Consider the following 25,271-nt stretch of genomic DNA (forward strand, 5'->3'; position numbering starts at 1 on the left):
CACTGAGCCACTGAAACTCCTCAGGGGACCAGGCCCCGACGTGACTTCCTGACAGATAAGTGGGGGGAGAGAGCACCCATAATTCACCTCCTCTGCCCAGGAAACACCTGATGGATGCCTTTTCTCTCTAGCTCATGCCGGTAGGGCTCTGCCAGGAGGAGGCCGGCGGCAGGACCCTCACGGGGGCCCAGCTGGCACAGCATGGAGCGCTCGAGAAAGATGGAGTTCTTCCAGAAGCTGGGCTACGGCCGGGAGGATGTGGTCAGGGTGCTGGGCAAGCTGGGCGAGGATGCCCTGGTCAACGACGTGCTGCAGGAGCTGATCCAGACGGGCAGCCGGCCCAGTGCCCACGAGGGCAGCGCCGCGCCCCTGCTCGTTCCCAGGGGCTCCTGTGGGAACCCCGACTCTGCCCAGCGCGGGCTGAGGGCGGACCCAGAAGAGGACAGAGGAGGCCCAGCCAGTTCCTTGCGACCCATAGTGATCGACGGCAGCAACGTGGCAATGAGGTAGCTTTCTTCGTCCCCTAACCGCGGGTGGGGAGAACTGCCCTTCTCGGTGGGTCTGTCCGAGGAGCTTTGGAGCCCATGGATGGGGCTTGGAATCCCCATTCCATCCCTCAGTAGCTGTGTGGCCTTCAATAAGTCAGTTAACCCCTCTGAGCCTCACTTCCTCCACCTGTAACGTTGGTCTACAAGCTCCGTAGAAGGTAATTGTAAGAACTGGAGCTGCACAGAAATGCCTAGGGCAGTGCTGACACAAAGTAAGTGTTCAACAAACGGCAGCTTTTATCGTACTAACTCAGGAATAATCGGGGAAGAGCCTAGAGCTGGGCCTTGGTGAGCATGGCTCCCTGTCTGGTGTCTGTCCCTGACCAGCTGTGTGACTCTGGGAAAGCTGGGGTATCTCAAGCTTCCTCCTCTGTGACACAGGTCAAGAGAGAACTCTTCTACTCCCCTCAAGATTATGAGAAGCAGATGGGAAAACGTAATACTTGAACCGTGCTGGAAGCCCTCTGCTGGGGGTTGTGAGCCGTGCTGGTGGCGGCCCTGGTGGTGGAGTGGCTCCCTAGCTGGGTGCGGGAGGTGTGCTTGTGGCCCCTGAGCTCTAGAGGCAGTGTTATACTGGTGTATTGGCATCCTGTGTGTTTCGGTGATGAGCGCTTCGCGCCCCAACTCATCTTTCCTGGAGAGGCCAAGTTCAGCTGAGGGAGAAGCTCTGCAGCCTCACCCACACTCCGCGCTGGGCACGGAGGAGGCTTTGCCCACACAAGCGCATTATTTTACTGTTTGGCTGGGCTGCAGCCCCGCAAAGGGCAGAGCTGTAGGAAGTCGGTCACTCACAACTACAAATAGATGCTCGTCCCTTTCCCAAAGCTGAGCCACGTGGATGGAGAAGAGCAGTGTTATCGGCGCTGAACGTGTCAACAGGGTATTCTTTGGCTGACAGACCGAGTGGTCTTCCCTGAAAATTTGGGCTCGCTTTTTTGTTTGTTTGTTTTTAAATTAAAATATATATATATTATTTGGTTGCGCCAGGTCTTAGTTGCAGCAGGTAGGCTCCTTAGTTGCGGCATGCATGTGGGATCTATAGTTCCCTGACCAGGGATCGAACCTGGCCCCCTTGCACTGGGGGTGTGTGTGTCTTAATCACTGCGCCACCAGGGAAGTCCCTGGGCTCACTTTGGATTGGGCGCTGCAGGACAGAAGTGTGGAAAGGTTAACTCAAGTTGGCCCAGGCTTGGGGGTAGTTCCAATATGCCCTGCTTGGTGGGTAGGACAAGTTCATTCAGTTTTAGCCAGCCAAGTCTCCCTGGGCTTGATTATGTCAATAGGCAATGGAGCCCTGCCTTTTCCCTGGGGCCTAGGAGCTGGTCCTTCGGTCTCTCACGCATGCTCTGTGGAGGCACCAGATAGGTGAGACTCTGAAATCCTGCTTAATTCAAGATCTCTGGGGGAGTTAAAGGGATTTTTAAGAATCCAGTAGGTTCTGAGCATCCTAGGAAGAAAGTCTGCTGGGTTCTGAGAGGGGCCTGGCCTCTGCCTGGTCTGGATGAGGCATCTCTTCCTCTAGACATCAGTAGAAAGACATGGGTTACATGTAAAGATTTTTTCGATATGGACCACTGTTAAAGTCTTTATTGAATTTGTTACAATAGTGCTTCCGTTTTGGTTTCTTGGCTGTGAGGCATGTGAGATCTTAGCTCCCCTACCAGGGATCGAACCCGCACCCCCTGCATTGGAAGGCAAAATCTTAACCACTGGACCGCCAAGGAAGTCCCTGGCTTGTATTTAAAGTAAGATGATATTGTTTAAATCGAAGACCTTTCCAGTCCTAAGATTATATGAGCTCTCCGATTCCAGATCAAAAGAGCAGAATGGCTGCAGGGTAAAACAACTACTTCAGATGCTACAGGAAAGCATTCTCTCTTTGGGGACCAGACTTTTTTTTTTTTTTTTTACTATTTATTTATTTATTTGGCTGCACTAGGTCTCAGCTGCGGCACGCAGGATCTTCGTTGCCATGTGTGTTCTGGCGTGTGGGATCTTCTTAGTTGCGGCATGCCAACTCCCAGTTGTGGCATGTGGGATCTCGTTCCCCAACTAGGGATCGAAAGCAGGCCCCCTGCACTAGGAGCGCAGAGTCTTAGCCGCTGGACCACCACGGAGGCCCTAGGGACCAGACGTTTTTTAGGAATGGCTACAATAGAGTGATGGTGGAGGGTTTTCTTTTGAGGAAAGTCTCTGTTGCTGCTTGGAATTCACATTTAAACCACGTCCTCTATTTGCACATGACCTAGACGTGTTCTGGGTAAATCCATTTAGTCCCACCCCGCCCTCACCTCCTACGATTGTAATTAGTCTGTGGCTTACAAATGGAAACCATCTCTCAGGCTTATTATGAACATGTGTGTGTCAGAACATGAATTCTTTCAGACTTGTGCTGCCTAAAAACAACCTCAGATACCTAGAACACATGTATTTGTGTGTGTTCTCAGGGTGTGTACGTACATATATGCACGTATACACAAACATCCCCTCCCCTGCCCCCCTGCATCCCCTTAGTTAGGAACAAAAAGAGAAATTTCACAGCTCCCTGATGGTGGGACTTAATTTGTTCAAAGGCACGTCTGGGAGAGAGCTGGGGTCCGATGTTCAGATCCACACCCGCTCCTTCTCCTACAATAACACCTCCCGTGTCCTCCAACCAGAGTTTCAGGAGGACCCCTGACCTCAGGCTCGGCCGGATCCTCGTTTGTAAAGGACAGCTCCCAGTGTGGGGCGTGTCTTTAGAGGGGCCAGATTACTGAAACCCAGCATGGTGTCTACTCATTATCTGCTGACCTCAAAACTCAGTTAACCTCAGACACATGGTTTCTGAAAATTCTCCTTCGCTGAAGTTTTGTAGTATCGCAGGCATTGCCATTCTCTGTTTTTGAAGATGCTGCTGCTTCATGTGCTGTCTGGTCCTGGAAGGAGTGGGGAGGAGCCTAAAAGACAGGTTGGGATGCATGTCCTTTCTGCCCTGAGCAGGTGAGAAGCGTGTCTTCTGTTGGCAGCAGCATCCTATAGGGTGCCTGTTGCCGATTTGCTGACTGTGGCTTTGTCCCCTGGAGCCTGGGACAGTGTCTGCCTTTGCTCACAGAGAACAAGAGCCTGACTTTTCAGCCATGTTTTTTTTTCTCATTATCTTTGGGAAGTTGTGTTACAGTGGATCTTTAAAGACCAAAAAAATCTGTATTAGTTTCTATTGCTGCTATATCAAAATTACCACACAAATGTAGTGACTTAAAACAGCACAAAGGTATTGTCTCGTAGTTCTGGAGGTCAGAAGTCTGGCCTGGGTCTCCCTGGGTTGAAATCAAGGTGTCGGCAGAGCTGTGTTCCTTTCTGGAAGCTCTAGGGGGTGATATGTTTTCTTGCCTTTTCTGGCTTCTGGAGGCCACCTGCATTCCTTGGCTTATAGCCCCTTCCATCTTCAAAGCCAGCAGTGGCCTGAAATGATTTACAAAAAGTAGAATCTGTATACATATATTGGTTCCCTTGGGAGAAGATCCACAGCTTCCAATAGCTACTTAGAAGGTCTGTGATCCCCGAAATGTAAAGAAACACTGATGTAGAATGAGCAGTTCTAGATAATGTCATGCTTTACGGCAGGGCGCTAAGCCTCTCCATTAGCACAGAGAATGTGAGAGGGGGTCATCTGTCCTTGCCTCTGACCATCTGAGTCGAGAGAGGAAAAAGCACAGGAAGGGCCTAGAAGGGCTTGGCCAAGATCAACACTGGCTCCATCAGACCCTGGCCTCCAGCCTTGTGCTCTGACCATACCATCACTCTAGGAGTTTCCATGGGCTCCTCTCCCCAGAGCCTCAGAATGTGTAGCCCAAGTCTATTTGTAGTGGCTGAACCCAGTAGGCCTGGGGTGGCTGCTCTCTGGAGATCGGCAGTGAGGGTCACTGGCCAAGTGCTTTTTAAAATAAGTGGGAATGTATTTGTTCAGAGCACACATCTTGTTCAAGTCATTTCGAAAGGACCATACCACCCAATTCCAAAAACCTCCCATCTCCTCACTGTAACAACAAAAGGAGTCTATTTGGTTCTTACAAGCAGGAGCAATGGCTTCACTTATCATTTCCTAAGTGGTGGGTCAGCTTCAATGTGAATTCTAAGTTGCAGTGGTGGGCGTGTAAGATTGGGACCTGGGAAGCAGACCTCATGCTTGTCCGTAGTTTTGCTGAAATCCTTGTATTTCACGTAGGAAGCTAGGGAGGTCAGGAGCAGGGGACAGAACATAGGGCTTAAGAGTCCGAAGATCTGAGTTGTGACCTCTAGCCTAGGGCTGCCCAATAGCGCAGCTCCCTGTGACGATGGAAAGTTCTTTACCCGCATATGGTGGTCCATACGGTGGCCGCTTGCTACACGGGGCTGCCCAGCACTGGAAATGTGGCTGGTGTGGCAGACGAGCTGAATTTCCAATTTTATTTCTTTTGAATTAACTTGAAGTGTAAATAGCCACATGTGGTGAGTGTCTGCATAATGGACGGTACAGCTGTAGCTCCTCAGCTTACCTACTGTGTGACCTCCACATGCGTCACCTGACCTTTTTAAAAAAAATTTTTTTAATTTAATTTAATTTTTTATACAGCAGGTTCTTATTAGTTATATGTTTTATGCACATTAGTGTATACATGTCAATCCCAACCTCCCAGTTCATCCCAGTACCCCACCCCCTGCTTTCCCCCCTTGGTGTCCATACGTTTGTTCTCTGCGTCTCTACTTCTGCCCTACAAACCGGTTCATCTGAACCATTTTTCTAGGTTCCACATATATGCTTTACTATACGATATTTGTTTTTCTCTTCCTGACTTACTTCACTCTGTATGACAGTCTCTAGGTCCATCCACGTCTCTACAAATGACCCAATTTCGTTCCTTTTTATGGCTGAGTAATATTCCACTGTATATATGTACCACATCTTCTTTATCCATTCGTCTTTCGATGGGCATTTAGGTTGCTTCCATGACCTGGCTATTGTAAATAGAGTCACCTGACTTTTTTGAGCCCTGTTTATAGAGGTAAGAGGTTGGACTGAGTAATAATAATCTTATGTAGTTTCTTATCTCTAACATTCTCGGATTCAGGGTGATTATTTTATGCATGTGTGAAAGAAATAGATGCATTTTTCTTATAAAGGAATGTCTCTCCTTCTGCAGAGGTTCAGAGAGAGTAAATAACTTGTCACAGGTCCCAGAGCAGTAAGTGGCAGGCTCTGGCTTCAGTGCTCTTCCATTTCCCCAGCACTGTGTATCTTTGGGCTGCTAATTCCATGTATCTTTGGTTTCAGAGTGGGAGACCCTGACCCCATAGACTTTTATTCCGGGGCCAGAGCCTGCCTGTGCTGCCCAAAGTCCTCCCCAGGCACGATGAGCTCCAGACGTGCCTGCTGCAGACAGGACACGCCAGACCCCTCTCCCTCACCAGGGGCCAGGATGCCCCTCCTGCAGCTGCCAGCCTGTTGGGAGCCCTCAGAAGGTCACACGTGCATTGAATGGTGGCTCTGCTTGACCAGCAGCACAGAGACGGATTTTCAGTCCCTACACCTTCAGGGGTGTGTGCGTACGTGTATGTGCATGTGGGCATGTGCAGGAAAGAGGAAGCTGTGAGCCAAGCACTGGAGTCGCTGTACGCTTGGCCTTAAGAAAAATGTCCAGAGGTTTTAAAAAGGTGACTTTCGTTGAAAGCATGTGACCAGCTGCACCGTGGTGTTTGGGAAGAATGTTGCTTCTCGCTGCTGACTCTGGCCAACATTTTCTTGCCTGGCAAACTCACAAATACCCACACGTACTGACAAGTACCAGTGGTGTATGTTCTGTAGGCAAATTTAGGAAAGGAGTGAGTTGAAGGCTTTCAGCTTGGGGAAAAAACAGCTGATAATTTCACATCCTCTTACTGGCCTTGACAAGAGTTTCATTTGAGTGTTTCCTCATTTGGGGGTGTACAGGGTTTTTTGTTTGACTTGCTGTTTACCTTTTTAAACTCTTAAAAACCTTAACAGCATCTGGCGTATTCTGGAGAAATAAATCTTCAGTGATGAGAGAGCTGAGGTTGGCAATGGGAGGTTTTCATCAGGCCCCTCTCAGTGGGTGTAGGGGGCACACTCCTGGGCTAGGGGTCCAACCTGCCTCTCAGCCCCTGAATGGACTCCAACCAACATTGGCCTTGGGTTCCCACCTAAGTCTGCACCCATTTCTCCTTTTATGAGATGAGGGAGCACCCTCTCTCAGAGGTCACCCCCTGTCTCCCTGCTGACCTGAGCTGGAGAGATCTCTTGGTGGAAGGGCTAGAAACTCCAGGTTCAGAGTGTTTGCAGTTTAACCCCAAGTAAGAAACAGAGTCAATCAGTGTTGGGCCTTTACATCTCACACCCCAAAGGAATCACCGCTTGTCTTTCCTTTCGTCCCACCCCCAAACCACCGCCTTGCTCTTCATAAGACCGTCTGCTGGTTTCTGCAGAGACTTCTTGGGCAACAGTTAATGATACAGGGGCGTTCACTTAGATTGTCAGTTACTGTAAATGGCTACGCGCTGATGGTGGCTGCCCAGGCACACTTGTCAGGCAGGATTTGCCTCAGGTACCTACCCACTTCCGTTACCACCTCCCTTTGTTCAAATCCTCCCACTCCTGTTTCCTTTTCCCGAGGCCTGGCGCTCAGCTCTCTGCCTGATAAGTGGTTCTCAGTGGCTTTTAATAAGCGCTAAGGTCCCTCCCCCAGCTCGAGCATTTTAACAGCTGGTAATTTTTTAAAGTTTTGATTGGAGCACAGTTGATTTACAGTGTTGTGGGCAGGTGGTAAGTTTTGCTCCGAAGGAGCTGCTGTCTGGGTCCCAGGAGCAGAGACTGGAGAGGGGCAGGAATAAATCGAGATGGGAAGGAAGAGTTTGCAGCCCAACAGATTAGGCTCTGAGATCAGCGAGCCAGCACATGGCTTTGCTTTAGTTTCCTCAAGGGTGAAATGGGACCAATGTCACTTCCTCAAGGGCTTCTTGCAATGATTAAATTAGGCACATGTGCAAAGTGGTCAGAGACGCAGGACTCTGTTAAGAATGAGCTCCAAGAAGCTGGCGTGAGGTCTGCCTCGTTCACTGCTCCCCAGGCCCCCAGCACAGCGCCCTGCTGACGGAGGTGTTCACAGCTGCATGCTGAGCGAGTGGAGGAGAGGCCCAGGGGGAGGGGTGCCTCTGGCTAACGTGGGCTGTGGGCTTCCAGGGTGACCGCTGAGCTTTATTACCTGACTGAGAGCTCTGCCGTCTCCTAGAAACAGAGCCCCGCGTGGGGAGGAGGTGACCCCTGCTTGTGGCACCAACCCTGCCATTGCTCAGAGCTTTCTGTGGCCAGGACTAGGGCAGCCATGATGGGGTTTTGAGGTTGGTAAAAAAAGACGTGGCAAGGACTGAACATAGATAATCTTCACATTTCTAGAGACCAGAAGGCTCATGAGGCTGGGGTAGAGTGTGTGCAAAACGGTGGACCTGAATGAAAAATCCTCCATTCCAGAGAGACCAACTTAGGGGTTCTCAGGGCCAGTCCCCAACCTCCTTGTGCCTGGAATTCAGGCTGGAAGAGAGGGTACCTCTGAGGGAGAGAGGGAAGATACTGGCCACACTGATGGGAAGATGTACACTCCCTCCATCTTCCACTGGTCTGGGGGGTACATATCTGTCCTTTGGAGCCTCTTGTTTGGGGTCTGCCATCTTGGAGTCCTGTATCAGAGAGGCCGTGGGGCCAGTTTCTGCTGCATGAAGCTGATGGTGGCCCCATTCCTCAGCTCTTCTCTTCCTGAATCTCTGCACCTCCAACTGCCTCCCCTCCACCTGCCTCCAGAGTCGCTGGAACTCGTCACCCTGCTCCCCATTGCCCACTCACAGGGATGGGGTGCCTGATACCTCTGATGGGTGTGAGATTTATACCTCCCAACCCCCGTCCCAAGTCACACACCCATCAAAGGCATCAGGGATGGAAAGTTGGCTTTTGAACAGTTAAAGACAGATAGGTAGAGACAGAAAAGAGAGCAATCAAGAAACAAATTTTAGGGACCCCCCTGGTGGTCCAGTGGTTAAGACTCCACGCTCACAATGCAGGGGGCCCGGGTTCTATCCCTGGTCGGGGAACTAAGATCCTGCAACCCGCATGCCACATGGCATGCCAGAGAAACAAATTTTAAAAGAATCGTGGCAACGATATGTTTTCTTGAGAATGGACTGTGGGCACTTTGCTGCGGCCAAGAGATACATGTGCTCAGGGGCGGGGTGGGAGTGTGGGTATCATCCGATGTTCACATCACTGCTGCAGTGTGCACAGAACACAGACCTTGTTTTCTATGATAGATGAAATCTCTTCGCCGCCTTCTAGGTAGCGGGAAGGAGCAAACTTTACACTTGCCCGTCTGTGATAGCTCAGTGTCTTCTGTCTTCTGGAGGACTCAGGCTTCGTGTTTCCTCTCCCTTCCCCTGCCCCTCTCCCAAATGGCATCTGGAGGCTTTTGAGACCTGGTGTTGTCTGGCAGAGGGGTCGGTCTGGGACGGTCACCGGGCTCCTCTGCAGAGCAATGGGCTGGCCTGGCTTCCGGAATGGTCAACAGAGAGGGTTATCGGTCCCATTTGGCCTTTTGGGGAACCATGCTGGCTTAAAGTGCTGTCCATTCCCAGGCTGTGTGAAATCCTCCAGGCCTGGGGAAGCAAGGGATCCAGGGGTGTCGCTTCTGGTTCACCTATCCGCCACTTTCCTCCACGGCAGCTCTGCAGCCCTACGGGAGGCTGCACCCACTGAAACCACGATTTCTCTGAGAGGCTTGCGATAGACCCAGGCTGTGCTGAGAGACAAGCCTTCAGCCTCCTGTTCACATCCATCGCGGTGTCGCCAGCCCTCCCGTCCCCTCATGGCTCAGCGAGTGGGGCAGGCCTGGGGGGCAGGGTAAGGACGCTGTGAATGGCCCCTCATTCTCCCTCCTTCTCCTTGTTTTGCAACTTCTGCTGGGGCCGAAGGGACTAGCTTTCCATTTCCTCTTCCTTTTTACCACAGACGGCCCCATTGATTTTTTTAAAATAAATTTATTTATTTGTTTGTTTTTGTTTGTGTTGTGTCTTCGTTGCTGCACGTGGGCTTTCTCTAGTTGCGGAGAGTGGGGCCTGCTCTTTGTTGCAGTGCGCGGGCTTCTCAGTGGTGGCTTCTCTTGTTGCGGAACACGGGCTATAGGCGCACGGGCTTCAGTAGTTGTGGCATGTGGGCTTCAGTAGTTGTGGCTTGTGGGCTCTAGAGTGCAGGCTCAGTAGCTGTGGTACATGGGCTTAGTTGCTCCGCGGCATGTGGGATCTTCCTGAGCCAGGGATCTAACCTGTGTCACCTGCATTGGCAGGTGGATTCTTTTATTTTTTGTGGTTTTTTTTTACTATTACCATTTTTATTAGACACTCTTCTAAAAAAAATCCTAGTCTAACTAAAAATACTGAATTAAAAATAAGGGGTATTAACTGTAGGAAAAGAAGATATAAAAGTAGTATTATTGCTGATAATTAAAACAATGTATTACTTGAGAACAAAAACCACAAACCATTGGAGAAATAGACCCTTGACTACATAAGAAAGTAATATAAGATGAAGAAAGGGCCACCTTTCTCAATGGGAAAGAAATTGGGTTATTCAATCAATTGTGTACAGCATCCAACTATCTACTTTGAAAGAGAAAAATTGCGTAGAGCTGCATGTTACATTCTACCACAAAACAAATTCTAAAATACTAAAAAGATAAGTATGAAAAAGAGTCATAAAACTAAAGAAAACAAAGTTGATTATTTATCATAACCTTGAATCAGTAATAATGTTCTAAACTCAGTTAAAAAAAAACTGCAAAGAAAAAGATTGGTACACTTAAATATGTAAAAATCTGAAACTTCTACATATCAAGAATTGTAAAATTACATGTCCAACAAAACTAGAAAAAACATTGGCAATAATATGACAAACGCTTAATATCGTTAATAGGTAAATGTTTTTACAAGTAAAAGAAAAAACAGACATCCCCAAAGATATGCAATAGAAAAATAAGCAAAGAACATGAATAGAAAATTCACAGAGAAAAAACAATAGCTAATGAACATATTTTTTTTAACGTTCAATCTCATCAGTAATCAAAAAATGCAAATTAAAGCAAGATTTCATTATTTGCCAATAAAATTAGCAAACTGTTGAAATGACGCAGTACTCTAATACACCTCTGGTGGGAATGTGAATTGGTACAATCTCTCCGTAAGATAATTTAGCAATATGTATCAACACCCTTAATAAAAGCACTCATGTTCTTTGACCTAGTAATTCTAATTTGAGGGAATCTATCCTCACGACATAATTTTGAAATACAAGTAGACTTTTATGCACAAAGATGTTAACTATGTCATTATTTATGATGGCAAAAGACTGGGAATAACGTAAATGTTCAGTAATAATGGATTAAGTAGATAATGTAATTCTACATGATGAAATTACATTTACTACAAACTCTTTTTTTTAAACATCTTTATTGGAGTATAATTGCTTTACAATGGTGTGTTAGGTTCTGCTGTATAACAAAGTGAATCAGCTATACATATACATATATCCCCATATCTCCTCCCTCTTGCGTCTCCCTCCCACCCTCTATCCCACCCCTCTAGGTGGTCACGAAGCACTGAGCTGATCTCCCTGTGCTGTGCAGCTGCTTCCCACTAGCCATCTGTTTTACATTTGGTAGTGTATATATGTCCATGCCACTCTCTCACTTTGTCCCAGCTTCCCTTCCCCCTCCCCATGTCCTCAAATCCATTCTCTACAACTGTGTCTTTATTCCTGTCCTGGCAGGCGGATTCTTAACCACCGTGCCACCAGGGAAGTCCCCCTGTTGATATTTTCTCCTTACTGTTTGCATAAGCCTCACAGCTCAGCGACAACGGCCAAAGGGCTATTTTCTCTAAGCTGGAAGACCCTACAGATCTAGGGGGGTGAGGCCTGGTTCCTGATACGTCACTGGAGCTACAGGAATCTAGAGTTCTCTTGAATCTCCACAAAGCCCAACTTCTAACACCATTGATTAGCATTTCTTTTTTTTTTTTTTAAAGAATTAATGACTTCTTACCATATGGTGTCATATACTAAGACTTCATGATGTTTTCTTTTAATTTTATTTATTTATGGCTGTGTTGGTCTTCGTTTCTGTGCACAGGCTTTCTCTAGTTGTGGCAAGCGGGGGCCACTCTTCATCGCAGTGCGCGGGCCTCTCACTGTCGCGGCCTCTCCCGTTGCGGAGCACAGGCTCCGGACGCGCAGGCTCAGCGGCCATGGCTCACGGGCCCAGTTGCTCCGCGGCATGTGGGATCCTCCCAGACCAGGGCTCGAACCCGTGTCCCCTGCATTGGCAGGCGGACTCTCAGCCACTGCGCCACCAGGGAAGCCCCTGATTAGCATTTCTAAGACTCCCTTTTTTACTTTATAAACCTGGACCTATCCTAATCCTCTCTGAGAACGTAGTGGAAGAAGCCACGCACAAGAGAAAGCACAAATGTGAAGATCTGATGTGTTGGCCTTGCCTGGACGTGGAGAGGATGCGAGGGCCATGGGGACCCTTGGCTCTCTAAGCACCCAGCCCTGCCCCTCCCACCTCCCCTTCGCCTGCTCCACGGGTTGCAGCTGCACTGTCCTCTTTTCAGTCCCTAGACACGCAAGCCTTTCCTGCACCAGGGTCCTTCCAGCCAACCCTTCCCTGTGCCTGGGCTGCTTCTCTTCCCGCTGCTCATAAGACCTGTTTCTTCTCAGTCATTCATTTCTTCAGCATGTTTTTGTTGAGCCCTTACCAATTATCAGGCACCACCATGCTAGGTGCTGGGAACGACGGGCAGCAACAGGAACCTATGCTCTAGAAAGGGGGAGGCACAATTCATCCTGTGGGGGAGTGTGCATGTCCAACTGTGATAGGTGCCAGGAAGGACAAGGATGGTGCTGTGAGGACTCCTAACAGGGGAATCTGACGGAATTTAGAGGCGAGGGGATGCTTTTCCTGAGGAAGTGACGATGAAGCCGAAGGAGGAATGGGCTGGGCTGAGAGGAGTGGAAATAGTTGGTGCAAAGGCCCTGTGATGGGAGTGAAGGGAGATGCATGGTCAGGACAAAGGGCTGAGGGAGTGCCGGTGGCTGGGTGGAAGTTGTGAGCAGGGGGTGAGCTAGTCTTGAGGCCAGGCCATGGCCGAGTCCCAATGAGTCTGCATTCTCAGTATCTCAAATCTATGTACCTGTCTCCCTCTCCAGCAAAATGCCGCTGACCTCCACTCATGAAGTCTGAGGGGTGTTTTCAGGCTTCACTGGCCCCTCAGAGCAGCATTTGGCTGCCTTCCTCCCGAGGCTTCCACGGTGCAGCCTCTTCTGCTTTACCCCCTTCTCTTCTTTTTTTTTTTTTTTTTTGTGGTACGCGGGCATCTCATTGTTGTGGCCTCTCCCGTTGCGGAGCACAGGCTCTGGATGCGCAGGCTCAGCGGCCATGGCTCACGGGCCCAGCCGCTCTGCGGCATGCAGGATCCTCCCGGACCGGGGCACGAACCCATGTCCCCTGCATCGGCAGGCAGACTCTCAACCACTGCACCACCAGGGAAGCACCCCCCTTCTCTTCTGAGAGATGCCTTTGTTTCTTCCCTTGGTTGTCCTGCTCTACCTGCAACCAGCTGCTCGGCTCCAGGGCTCCTCCAGGTCCAGCCCCTGATGCTCACTCTCTGTCCAGGAAATTCTCTCCACGCGGTGGCTCCAACTGGTGCTTAAACAGATGACTCACATGTTTTATCACCCAGACCTCTCTTCTGAACCCTAGCTGTTTATTTAATATTTCCACTTAGAGGTCACCAAGGCTCCTCCCAACTCTCCATGTGTCCACGACCAAACTCAGGATTGTTTTCTCTAAATCCTGTCTTCCTCCCAAACAGGATCTGTCTCAGGGAGCCCTCCATCCCCTTATACAAGTCAGAGGTCTCCTCAGTGCCTTTTTCCCTATCACCCCTGTACCCAGTCAATCACCACATTCTGGAGATACTACCTTCTAACTGTCTCTCAGGTTCACCTACTCTTCACCACCACCAGCTGGGTCCAGGTCACCATTAGGTTTTGCTTTGATGACTACAACTGCTTCTTAACTGGTATCCCCCCTACTCTGGATCCTTCCAACTTATTGTCCTCTGTGCTGCCAGGTTGAACTCTTTGAAACATACATCAGATCACATCTCATCACATCACATATGCCCCCAGTCTTAAAATCCTAAAATCTTTCTACAGCTTCTCATGCTTCTTAGGAGTAGACAGATCTTCTAGCTCCTAAGACCCTGCCTGGTCTTTTTCTTTTTTAATTTATTCTATTTATGTACTTGGCTGCTCTGGCTCTTAGTTGCGGCACGCGAGATCTTCGTTGCGACATGCGGGATCTTTAGTTGCAGCATGTGGGATCCAGTTCCCTGACTAGGGATCGAACCTGGGCCCCCTGCATTGGGAGCACGGAGTCTTAGCCTCTGGACCACCAGGGAGGTCCCCCTGCCTGGTCTTGAGTCTCCTCTCACACTACTCTCTCCTTCCTGTCTCCATTGATGGATGGTTACAGTGGAATTTGTGGGGCACATTGGCATCCTTACTTGGACTTGGGAAGACCAATATCACACGGACAACCCTCTCTTTTTTTTTTTTTTTTTTTTTTTGCGGTACGTGGGCCTCTCACTGTTGTGGCCTCCCCTGTTGTGGAACACAGGCTCCAGACCGCAGGCTCAGCGGCCATGGCTCACGGACCCAGCCGCTCCACGGCATGTGGGATCTTCCCGGACCGGGGCACGAACCTGTGTCCCCTGCATCGGCAGGTGGACTCTCAACCACTGCGCCACCAGGGAAGCCCTGACAACCCTCTCTTGATCCATATTAGCTTCAGTTAATAAGAGGATCTTGTCTATTAATCCTTGGAATGCACTCCCCTTGGAGCCGGAGACCCTCTACATATTATCACAAGCTAATTGGGTCCAATTAAGGGACATATTTTGTGCAAAGAATGACCTATTTTCAAAATGTAGATTTGCCTGATTCTCTTTGATTATGAGACTATGATCCAGGCTATTCCCAGGAAAAGTCACTCTTGAGGAACCCTTCCTGTTTCTCTGCAGATGTCTTTGTTTTCTCATTGTAGTCATGGAAATAAAGAAGCCTTCTCTTGCCGGGGAATCCAGCTGGCTGTGGACTGGTTCAGGGACAGAGGACACACCTACATCAAAGTTTTTGTCCCCTCCTGGAGGAAAGAACCACCAAGATCTGATACCCCGATTAGAGGTATGCTGGAGCAGGTACATTCTCAAGAGGGACTATACACCTTTCCTCCACAGTACTCCTGAAAATCACAGTCAGTTATCTGCTTACCGCTTGTTTGATGATGTCTGTCTTCCTCACTGGACTATAAGCTCCATGAAAGCACTGACCATGAGTGTGCCCTGCCGGAGCCCTGTCACCTAGCATAACAGCTGGCATATAGCAGGTGCCCAATAAATAGTTGTTGATAGATAAATGAACAAAGTATTTACTCTTTTAGTGTGAAAGATTAAGTTCCAAAAATAATAGAATCTTATAACTTTTAACACTCTGCAGAAAGATTGGGTCTGCATCCCACCCCTAGTAGAATACAGGAACTGAAAGAGGCATCCATTTGGTCCAGTGATATTTATTAACTGAATATCTAGTTCAATCTCTTCATTTAAAAAAAAAAACAAAGGAAAACGAGACCCAGGGAATTCTTTATTTTTAATTCTTATATCAGCTAGGAATATTTTCAGCTACAAATAATAGACCAGGTGGTTTAAATAAACAGGGTTTTTTGTTTGTTTGACTTTCTTATAAGAAGTCACATGCTGAGCCACTGCTGGTATCATGTCAGCCAAGTCTGCAATGTTGGGACCGACCTCTTCGTGATCCTGGCAGGTTTCATTGACTTCTTCTTCCAGCCTTTTAACCAAAAGTTGCTGGTTTTGTTTTCAGTTCTGTCAGTGGTTACCAGTTGCTTCTTCTCTTTCGGATTCTGTTTTTTAAGTAAAACGCTATTCTTGTTTTACAGATACGGTATCTTCTTGACTATTTCTATACTAATACAGACTTTAAAAAAGTTCTCTGAAGTTCCATGAATCTTATTTATTTTTTCTGGGGTCAGTTCTGTTTGTTCATCTCTCTCTTTCTCTCTCTTTGTGCTGTTAAATCTTCTTCTCAAAAGTCTGGTGATCCTTTGCTTGTCAGTGTTTACTTGTGAAAAAAGAACCAGATTGGTTAAATACATACCTGTGCAGTTGCCGTGGGCTTCCTCTCCCGGTATTTGGATCTTTCCCTAAAAGGTAGGACTGACCATTGAGTGTGCTGAGCAGGAGAGTTCACTTCAGCACACCCTGCGCAGAGCAGGCAGGCAGCTGGACGCCTCTGCCCACCACACATTCCAGTGCCACGAGGATGATGGTTATACTTTAGGAGGTCAAAGGCCACATGGGAACCTCCTCCTTCCTACTTATATCTTCACTTTCCATACAGTGATAGGGACCAGAAAGGGTGGATGCAGCTGCCCCATGGTAGCCTTTCAGTTAATAATCCGACTTCTGCTGACTCGCCACTCCTGCTGGAGAGCGCTGGGACTTTGCAGGGAACGGGCTCTACCTCCTCTTCAGCCTCCAAGCACATTTGGGCTGTGGTTCCCTTTGTACTGTAGGATCAATATGATCCTACCTGCTTTCTTTCTTTCTTTTTTTTTTTTTTTTGCCGCGTGGCATGTGGGATCTTAGTTCACTGACCAGGGATCAAACCCAAACCCCCTGCATTGGAAGCATGGAGTCTTAACCACTGGACCGCCAGGGAAGTCTCTGATCCTACCTGCTTTCTGTCTTCCTAAAATTTGTCAAAATCCTGGGTTTACTGCTGTCCCCAAGCCTATTTTTAATGTGCTTATGGATTCCCTACCCCTTCTGTACTGCTTCCCTTCTCTTTCAATGGGATTATGAGAAGGAGGGGGGATGAACACTTGTGTTCATCATGGACCACTTGTCCCAGATTATTCTTTATGGTCTGAACATGGAGAATGGTATCTTTCAACAGCTGTGCAATATTGTGAAATATATATTGTGCGATACATAATGGATAAAGAGTAGGGAATTCACTTTGGGGTAGGGAAGAATTTTTAAACAAGCCACAACAAATGCAGAGAGACAGCGGAAAGAGTCATAAATTTGCCTACATTACAATAAAAGCTTCCGTTCATTAGCGAATACCACAAAAACAAGAAAACGAAAAGACAAGCCTCAACCTGGGAGAGGCCATATATCACATATCCCTGATGAAGGATTCCTGTTGGAATCTATAGGGAACTTATCCAAACTAATAAGACCAGGACAAAGGACAAATATATAGAAAAATGTGCTAAGGCATGAATAGGCCTTTGACAGAAGAGAAAACACAAACGGCCAATAAACATATGAAGCGATGCTTAGTTGTATTAGTAACCAGAGAAATGCAAAATAAAATCACAGCAAGAGGCTACGTTTCATCCACCAGACTGGGAAAAATTTAAAAAACCTGCAAATGCCAAGTGCTGGCAAGGTTGCCTTAGACGCTGTGTTGGGTAGTAACTTGATATAACTACTTTGGAAAATAACGCAGTGTTACCTTGTAAAGTGCCTTTCCCTACAACTCAGCAATATCACTCCTTAAGACAGACCCTAGAGGAACCCTTGTCCTTCTGTACCAGGAGACTTCTGTGCAAAACTGACAGTCATGACATGGCCAAACCTCAGGCACACAATGTTCAATGAGGAAAGAAGTCGCCCAAGAATATGTGCAAGGTGATTCCATTTGTGTAAAGTCTGGAGGCTCATAATCACATTGGAAATTGTCCTTCTGAAGGTTACATATATATGCATTTAAAAAAATAAAAGCAAGGGAATTATAAACACAAAGTTCTCAAAATTGGGTTATCTTAAAGGGAGTGGAGGGAGATGCAAACTTCGAGGGGCAATGGGGACTTCAAAGCACAGGCCGTGTTCTATTTCTCAAAGGGAGTACCGCACACATGGCATTTAACTAATGAATTGTAGTTTTAAATTGAAGTATAATTGACTTACAGTATTGTATTAATTTCAGATGTACAACATAGTGATTCTGTTGCAGGAAAAATGGGGCACAAGAGGATAGTCATGTCTGAGGTCTTGAGTGAGTCCTTGGGACAGACGACCAAGTGAGGGTCCTTGGCTTTGGGCAGGAAAGAATTCTAGAGTGAACCATAGTAAAGTGAAAGCAGGTTTATTTAGAGAGCTACACACTCCATAGACAGAGTGTGGGCCATCTCAGAGGGTGAGAGCCGGCCCTGCGATATGGAGTGGTTAGTTTTTATGGGCTGGGCTAACGCGTGGGAGGAGTGTTCTAACTGTCTTGGAGAAGGGGCAGGGGTTTCTAGGAAGTGGGGCACCCCTACTTTTTGGCCTTTTATGGCTAGCCTTGAAACTGTCGTGGTGCCTGTCATAGTGTCATTTAGTTAACGCATTACAATAAGGGTATAATGAGGCTCAAGGTCTAGGGAAGTCTAATCTTCTGCCATGTTGCGCCTAGTAGGTTCTAACCAATTTTTGTCGCATCCCGTTCTTCTTAATGGTTGTGTCATTCTTTCAATAGTTGTGTCCTTCCGCCTTCCTTCCTGTCTCAATTCGATATTTTTATACATTACAAAATGATCAGGGCTTCCCTGGTGGTGCAGTGGTTGAGAGTCCGCCTGCCGATGCAGGGGACGCGGGTTCGTGCCCCGGTCTGGGAGGATCCCACGTGCCGCGGAGCAGCTGGGCCGGTGAGCCATGGTCGCTGAGCCTGCGCGTCCGGAGCCTGTGCTCCGCAACGGGAAAGGCCACAACAGTGAGAGGCCCGCGTACCGCAAAAAAAAAAAAAAAGATCACCACACACACAGCATTGAAAAAAAATTATTCTTTGTACCATACATGCATTATGCACTTTTGAAAAGTCTGGGAACCATGTCATATAGGAAAGGACTGAGACATGGGGGACGAATATGCTAATAATCTTCCACATGCGGAGTAACTGTTTCGTGTGGAAGGGATTTCTTTTGTCTCCGAAGGCAAGAAGGCAAAACTAAGATCGAAGAGTAGGCCGTCCAGAGATGCAGATTTTAGCTCCTGCTAAGAGACCTTGTAACGTCTGCAGCTCCCGGGACACACTCCCTCCTCCCTGGCTTCTTGGGGGCTCGCCCCACATGCACTGGTCCAGTCGCCCCACAGATGCTGTGAGGCAGGTGCAGGAGTCATCTTCCTCATAAGTGCAAAACCTGATGTTCAGAGAGGGGTGAAAAACCCGAGAGCTGGAGCTAAGAGCGGAATGTAGGCTGCAGATTCCTAATCCCGGCCTCTCTGCGTGACATTCTTGTGTCCCTCAGAGCTGTCAGTTGTGGGCTGCTCCGTCCTGAAGGTGTCCCAGCAGACTCCTGTGTCATGGGAGAGGGGGCAGTGGTTCTCCGCTAAGGGCCTCGGCAGCACTCCTCCAGGTGGATGCAGGGCTCCTGGTAATTCCTAAGTGCCGGGATTCTAGTTAAAATAGGGATGTCTTTCTCCAGAAGAAGGCCTCTGTGTCTACCGTGGGAGGGGCACGGGGCAGGTAACCATCACAACGACAAGAGCTGTGGCTTCACTGTTCCTTCCAAAGTGTGTCTCCCTGGCTGGGCACCATCCTCAGGGCTCCCGTCATGACGCAGGCAGGACAGAAGCCAAGAGCCCACTTGACCTCAGGCTGCTGGCAAATTCCTCTCGAGACCTCCCTGCTCTTCGCCTGCTAGGCTGGGCCATAGGGGAGAGGGGGAGGGGTCTAGGGGAAGGGGGAGTAGGGGGAGGGAGGCGGGGACGGGTGGGAGGGGCGAGCTGATCAGAGAGGAGCCCTGAGCTGCCGGAGCCGCTCCGGAGTTTAGGACGGCTCTGGGGGTGGAGAGCCCCTCCGAGAAAGCGCCTCATGCGGTCCCCGCCCTGCGGCCCCCAGAGCAGCACGTGCTGGAGGAGCTGGAGAGGCAGGCGGTGCTGGTGTACACGCCGTCCCGCAAGGTGAGCGGCAAGCGCGTGGTCTGCTACGACGACCGCTACATCGTGAAGGTGGCCTACGAGCAGGACGGGGTCATCGTCTCCAACGACAACTACCGCGACCTGCAGAGCGAGAACCCCGAGTGGAAGTGGTTCATCGAGCAGAGGCTGCTCATGTTCTCCTTCGTCAACGACCGGTGCGTGTGGCCCGTGGGGTCCCGGGGCGGGTAGGGGGCGGGGCGGTGACAAGGGCCCCCGCGGGGCTTAGTCACGGGCTCAGAACCCCCTGCCCCGGGCCGCCCGCGCCCCTTCCCCGCCGCACATCTCTCTTTTGGCCCTCTCTGCCTCCTCTCTTTCGTGACCAGATTTCCCCCACGGGGCTGTCTTGTCCCAACTGTCCTGTGACCTTTCTGTTCCCACGCCCACATCCAGCTGAGCCAGCACCCAGTCGCCTGACGCATGGCCTTGGGGGGACCTTTCTTTTTTTTTTATTTTTGAAGAATTTAACATTTCAAATAAGAGCACTGGAACTGTCATCATGGGGTGAATCTGAACTTTGTTGCACTCCCTTTCACTTCTTTTATGCTTCTGTCTGTTGTTTTTCAAAGTTTTGAATTACGGATGGGAGTGGGCACGATCACCTTTTCTTTGGGGCTGTAAAGATCTTGGAACCGTCTCTGTCTTAATACGTCTTGGTTGACACTTTCAAGAGAATCTGGTTGGTTCATCTGTCCCCTAGGGTGTTTCTCCTGGGTCAGGTCCCCCCTGGACCAACCAGCTACAGTGAAGGGAGGACGAAGTCAGGGTCACAAAGCACAGACCAGTTAGCAGGTGCTGGGTGACCAGTTAGCAGGCGCTGGGTGAGTCCCTAGATGGGGCTGAGGTGGGCAGGGTGTGATGGCTGGTCCACAAAGCACAGACCAGTTAGCAGGTGCTGGGTGAGCCCCTAGACCGGGCTGAGGTGGGCAGGATGTGATGGCTGGTCCACTGCAGGTGTCCTGGGGCATGCTGAAGAGCCTGGCAAGGTGGGCGTGGTCACAGGGTGGGACAAGATGGGAGGGCACAGCAGGCTGGGACGTCACTCCCATTCTGATTTCTGTTCCAGGCATGGTAGCTCGGTCCTCATTCTGGGCTGTCTCACTGGCTTGTAGGAATGTGGTTTGGGACAAGCTCCCCAACTCCGTGAGGGCAGGGACTGTATGTGTCTTATGTGCCACAGCTCCAGCCAGCCTGGTGCATCATAGGCACCCAGTGACTAGTTGTAGATTACTGAGTGAGTGAGTGTAAATGGCTGTAGCCCTTGGGTAGGGAAGATGGGGAGACAGAGGCCACGTGGCCGCTATATCAGGCCACCTGCACACGGCAGACCAGCTCCTGACCTGGAGCTGCAGGGCTGTGTGTGTGGTGGAAAGGGCTAGGGCTCTGGAAGCAGCAGATGAGGTTTCAAACTGAGGTTCTGCCACTTACTGGCTGTGTGTGGTGAGGAAAGCTCTCAACCTCCCTGGGCTGAACGTTCTTCACCTTGAATCATCTGCCCTTGGATTAATCACACTTACCTCTGAGATGGTCGTGAGGACCAGAGAGGACTGTATGTACCCCTGGTGGTAGCGGTTATTCTCAGGCCAGGCCAGGACATGTGCCTCCAGGGCGTACCCACAGCCAAGGAGGCAGAGGTACCCTCCTACGCCCAAGGGCGGATGGTCACAGCAGCTACTCCGCAGTATCCCCCACGGTCATTTCCACATTCAGGAGGCTGGAGGCTTCCTCTCTCTGGCTCAGGCCCGGAGGAAGCTGGCAAGGCTGGCACCATCGGATCCCGAAAATCCTCACTGAGTTCTGATGGATCATGGCCGTCTCTGACCTGGTGACAGCCTGGGGTCCAGGCCAAGTCCTCTTGACACACTGGCCTCTGCTCAGGGCCTGCCCGAAGGTCCCCCGACTGCCAGAGGGCAGAGCCTGCCGCCTGTCTGTGGGCAAGGACGCTCGCCCCGTGCCCAGGGCACGTCCATAGGGCCCTCCTGGCCCAGCTCCCGGCTGTGAGGCCCGGGAAAGAGCAGGAGGTGACGCCTTTGGGAACTTTTAATAACTGCACTGGGTGGCTCCCTGGATTCTTGGTCAGGGCCCAACTCTGAGAAGCCGGCTGTGTAGCTGGGATCTGAGCCACGGAGGCTACCCGGGACCAGGGATCACCCAGCTCGGGGCCGGCCTGGGGGATGTGGTCTGCACGGTGGGACCCCAGCGTGACCCTTGACATTAAGGGGGAAAGCAGCCCGTAAATACAAGCCCCCGATCAGAATCCACTCCCTCTCGAGTGGAACCTCTGCACGACCTGGAAGCGCCTCCTGGGAACGACAGTATGTTCGTACGAAAAGTGGATCGTGCTGACCAGGGAGTTTCCCTTCTGAGGAAAGTTGTTTTCCCTTTTGAGCTGCGGGCATCGAGGATGCATTCCCTTCCTCCTCAGACCAAAGCCAGGGAAGGGAAGGGGCAGGCGGGGGGCAGGGTGGTGTCAGAGTGACAAAGTGACCCCCGCCCATGGTTTGCAGAGGAGGGGGTAGCCTGCGCTGAGCCCTGGGACTGTGTGTGCCGCCGCACCGGTGTGCAGGCGGCCCCCGGATCCGTTTCTTCGCTGACCCACCAGCTGGCGTTTTGAACTCTGTTAATTTTCATCCCCAACCTGAGAGGCCCAGAGCTGTGGGGGCAACACGGGAGAAATGGAGCTCCCAGGACCAGAGAGTCCCCCGGGCCCCCCGGAGGTCTCCAGCCTTCTGCTGAGGACATTGGAATGCAGCTTAGAGTCGCTTTCAGACTAGGCCCTAGTGCAATTATGCTTCAACTTTAGTGGATAAAAATGATCTGGGAAGTTGTTAAAATGCAGATTCCTGAACAACTTGAGGTTCTGATTAAGCAGGTCTGGTGTGAAGCCCGGAGCCTGCATGTTTCCAGGAGTTGCTAAGTGATTCTGGCATTGCTGACTCAGCAGGAGAAAAACTTGGACAAGGCCCAGGGGCTGCTGTCCTGGGATCTGTCAGTGCTGTGCTCCGTGCGGGTCAGTGTGGAGGAAGGCTGTGCTGCTCTAACACGCTGTGACAACCCCTGGGTGGGAGAAAGAGTCCTGGACGGCAGGAGCCCTGGTGCTGCCCGCGGCGGGTCTCTGTGGGCCTCGCAGTCACTCCCCTGTGCTTGTCTTCCAGGTTCATGCCTCCTGATGACCCCCTGGGCCGTCGGGGACCCACCCTGAGCAACTTCCTGAGCAGGAAGCCAAAGCCCCCAGAGCCGTCCTGGCAACACTGCCCCTATGGTGGGTAGCGCCCCACGCCTCGTGGGCCCTGTTCAGGTCAGAAGCGCTGGCTGGGTGGTCCACTGCCTGGGTTCTAGCCCGGCTTCTGCCCTTAATCAGCTGTGTGATGCTGGGGAGGTAACTTACCCTCTCTGGACAGCAGGTTCCGGACAGGGTTATTGTAATGGTGAACTGCCATCCTGGACCCCTGTTGCATGCGGTTTGTGAGGGCTGGATGCAGGGGCCACACACAGAGCAAAGTCATATCCAGGGAGCAGGGATTGTGTGCGCCCCACGCTCTCCTTTCTCAGTCCCTCCCCTGGCACCTTGTGCCCACATCCTGCCCCACAGTCTCACCTAAACCCCTACCTACCCTTAGGGACGTTGGTTGGTGCGATCCATTAAGAATTAAGGATTCTCTCCCAGAACCGTCCAGGGACGCTAGCTTTCTAGCCAGCTCTTTCATTAGCTTGCTTTGGGCAAGTTATTTAATGTCCCCACGCCTCGTTTTTTGTGCCTATAGAAGTTTAAGATGCCGTAAGTGATACTCAGAGTCATTTCTTGTTAGAATTAAGGTGATCACACACACACACACACACACACACACACACACACACACACACACGTTGAGGTGGCCCATCCTGTTCCCTTCCACTCTCAGAAGGGCCCTGGTTTGGATGATAAATTATTTGATCACCTCTGTTAAAACAGTCTGTAAGGGAAGGGCAATGATTAGCACACGGGATGTGGACAATAGGGTAAACTGAGTCAGCACTGGAGGCACAATCCTATGTCATGAGCACCCACTCCCAACCTCCCCGCCACTAGGTTGGCCGGATCCACAGTGTCTCTGGGGAAGTGGAGGCTGAAGGTCATTGGATCCAGAGATTTGGTCTCAGTCCCTGGTCATGGGAACTTCCAGACAACAGTCCCCCTGCGCTGGGTGGGTAACACTGGGGTACCGTGTCCAGTGGAAAATACCACGAGGAGTAGGTGCTGCACCCTCATTCGTCCTGTCTGCGCCCCAGGGCACTTCTCCCCACCTCCTCCCGCCCTAAACCTGACAAGTCTGCAGCAGGCCCGGGGGCCTTCCCGGAGGAATCTCCAACGAGAAAGGCCGCACAGGGCGGGCACTGCCCGGACCACACCGGGCCTCCCCACCCAAGGTCTCTAACCAGGAGCCCTCTCCCCCTGCCCCGCCCCTTCCAGGCAAGAAATGCACCTACGGCATCAAGTGCAAGTTCTACCACCCGGAGAGGCCGCACCACGCGCAGCTGGCTGTGGCCGATGAGCTCCGCGCGCAAACGCTGGCCTGGCGGGGCGCGGGCGGCGAGGAGGCGCAGCGGGGGAGCGCGCGGGCGGCCGACGTGGCGACTCTCGGAGGCGTTTTCTCGCGGCTCGTCCTCAGCTACGACCCGGGGCCCCTCTGCGCGCCCCCTCGGGGCCCCGGCAGCGGCCGCGCGCCCAGGCCGCCCTGTCCCGACCGGGGGGCCTCCGGGCCCGCACCGTCCCCGCCAGTGCCGCCCGGCCTCCAGAGCCCCCGGAGCCCGCCGGGCCTACGGGGCGGATACCGCCCCGGCGCCCCGCAGAGTGACCGGCGCCCCGCGCGCCGGCAGCCCGCCGACCCGTGGGCCCTTCCTCCAGGGGCCGGCTGGCTCCCGGGCCGCTCGGCCTGGGCGGGATCGCGCTGGGATGAAGACGCCCTCGGGGGGGCTTCGGGGTCCGTGCCCCAGGCTGCCGCCCCCGAGGTGGACTCGCGTGCCAGGGCACGCACCGTGCTCTGCAGCACCTTCCCGCCCCACCAGGTGGACAGCGTCATGGCCCTGTTCCCCGAGCTCTCCGACATCGCCAGGCTCATCCTCCTTATCCAGAGATTCCAGAGGTCCGGTGCGCCCGTGGGGAAGCCCTGAGAGCTCATCGAGACCACCACATGTGCTGTCCCAGTCTTGCCTTGCGACCCCACCGGGCTGGTGGCCGTGGTCAGCCTGCATCTGGGCTGGCCCACCCTGTGGAGCCCCCTTTCCTTTAAAGATGGTCCGTTCCCTGGAGGAGGCCAGCTTCCTCACCCTCTGCGGTGCCCACGGTGGCACTTGGTGACCTTCCCTGACCACACAGGGGCTGCTGCTGGAGGTCCGTGTTCTGCAGAATAAGGTTGCCTTCCATAGAGGGAGTGGTTTCTCGTGCCTGAAGACTGCAAAGGCCCACTAGGGCTCCAAGGGTTTGTCCAGAACACTCCAGGGCTGTTTTGGTCCAGCTGCAACTGGGAGCCACAAGTGGGTCCCCAGATCAATTTAGTGGGTGACACCCGAAATAGAGCGGAAGAGAGACACACCCCACATAATCAGGCTAAGTGGGAAACT

At 51.2% G+C, this 25,271-nt stretch overlaps 1 protein-coding gene across 1 annotated transcript; it reads left to right on the forward strand.

Moving 5' to 3' along the window:
* Window positions 1-201: 201 nt before the first annotated feature.
* ZC3H12D (zinc finger CCCH-type containing 12D) lies at window positions 202-24,821 on the forward strand (the record flags this gene model as incomplete). The annotated part of the gene is made up of 5 exons (XM_082856127.1): window positions 202-506; window positions 14,729-14,868; window positions 19,594-19,828; window positions 22,826-22,932; window positions 24,121-24,821. 5 exons carry the CDS (start codon window positions 202-204, stop codon window positions 24,819-24,821), a joined length of 1,488 nt encoding a protein of 495 aa, XP_082712253.1.
* Window positions 24,822-25,271: the final 450 nt, after the last annotated feature.

The sequence above is a fragment of the Leucopleurus acutus genome (genome assembly GCF_964270905.1).
Source record: "Leucopleurus acutus genome assembly, chromosome: 15".
NCBI lineage: Eukaryota > Metazoa > Chordata > Mammalia > Artiodactyla > Delphinidae > Leucopleurus > Leucopleurus acutus.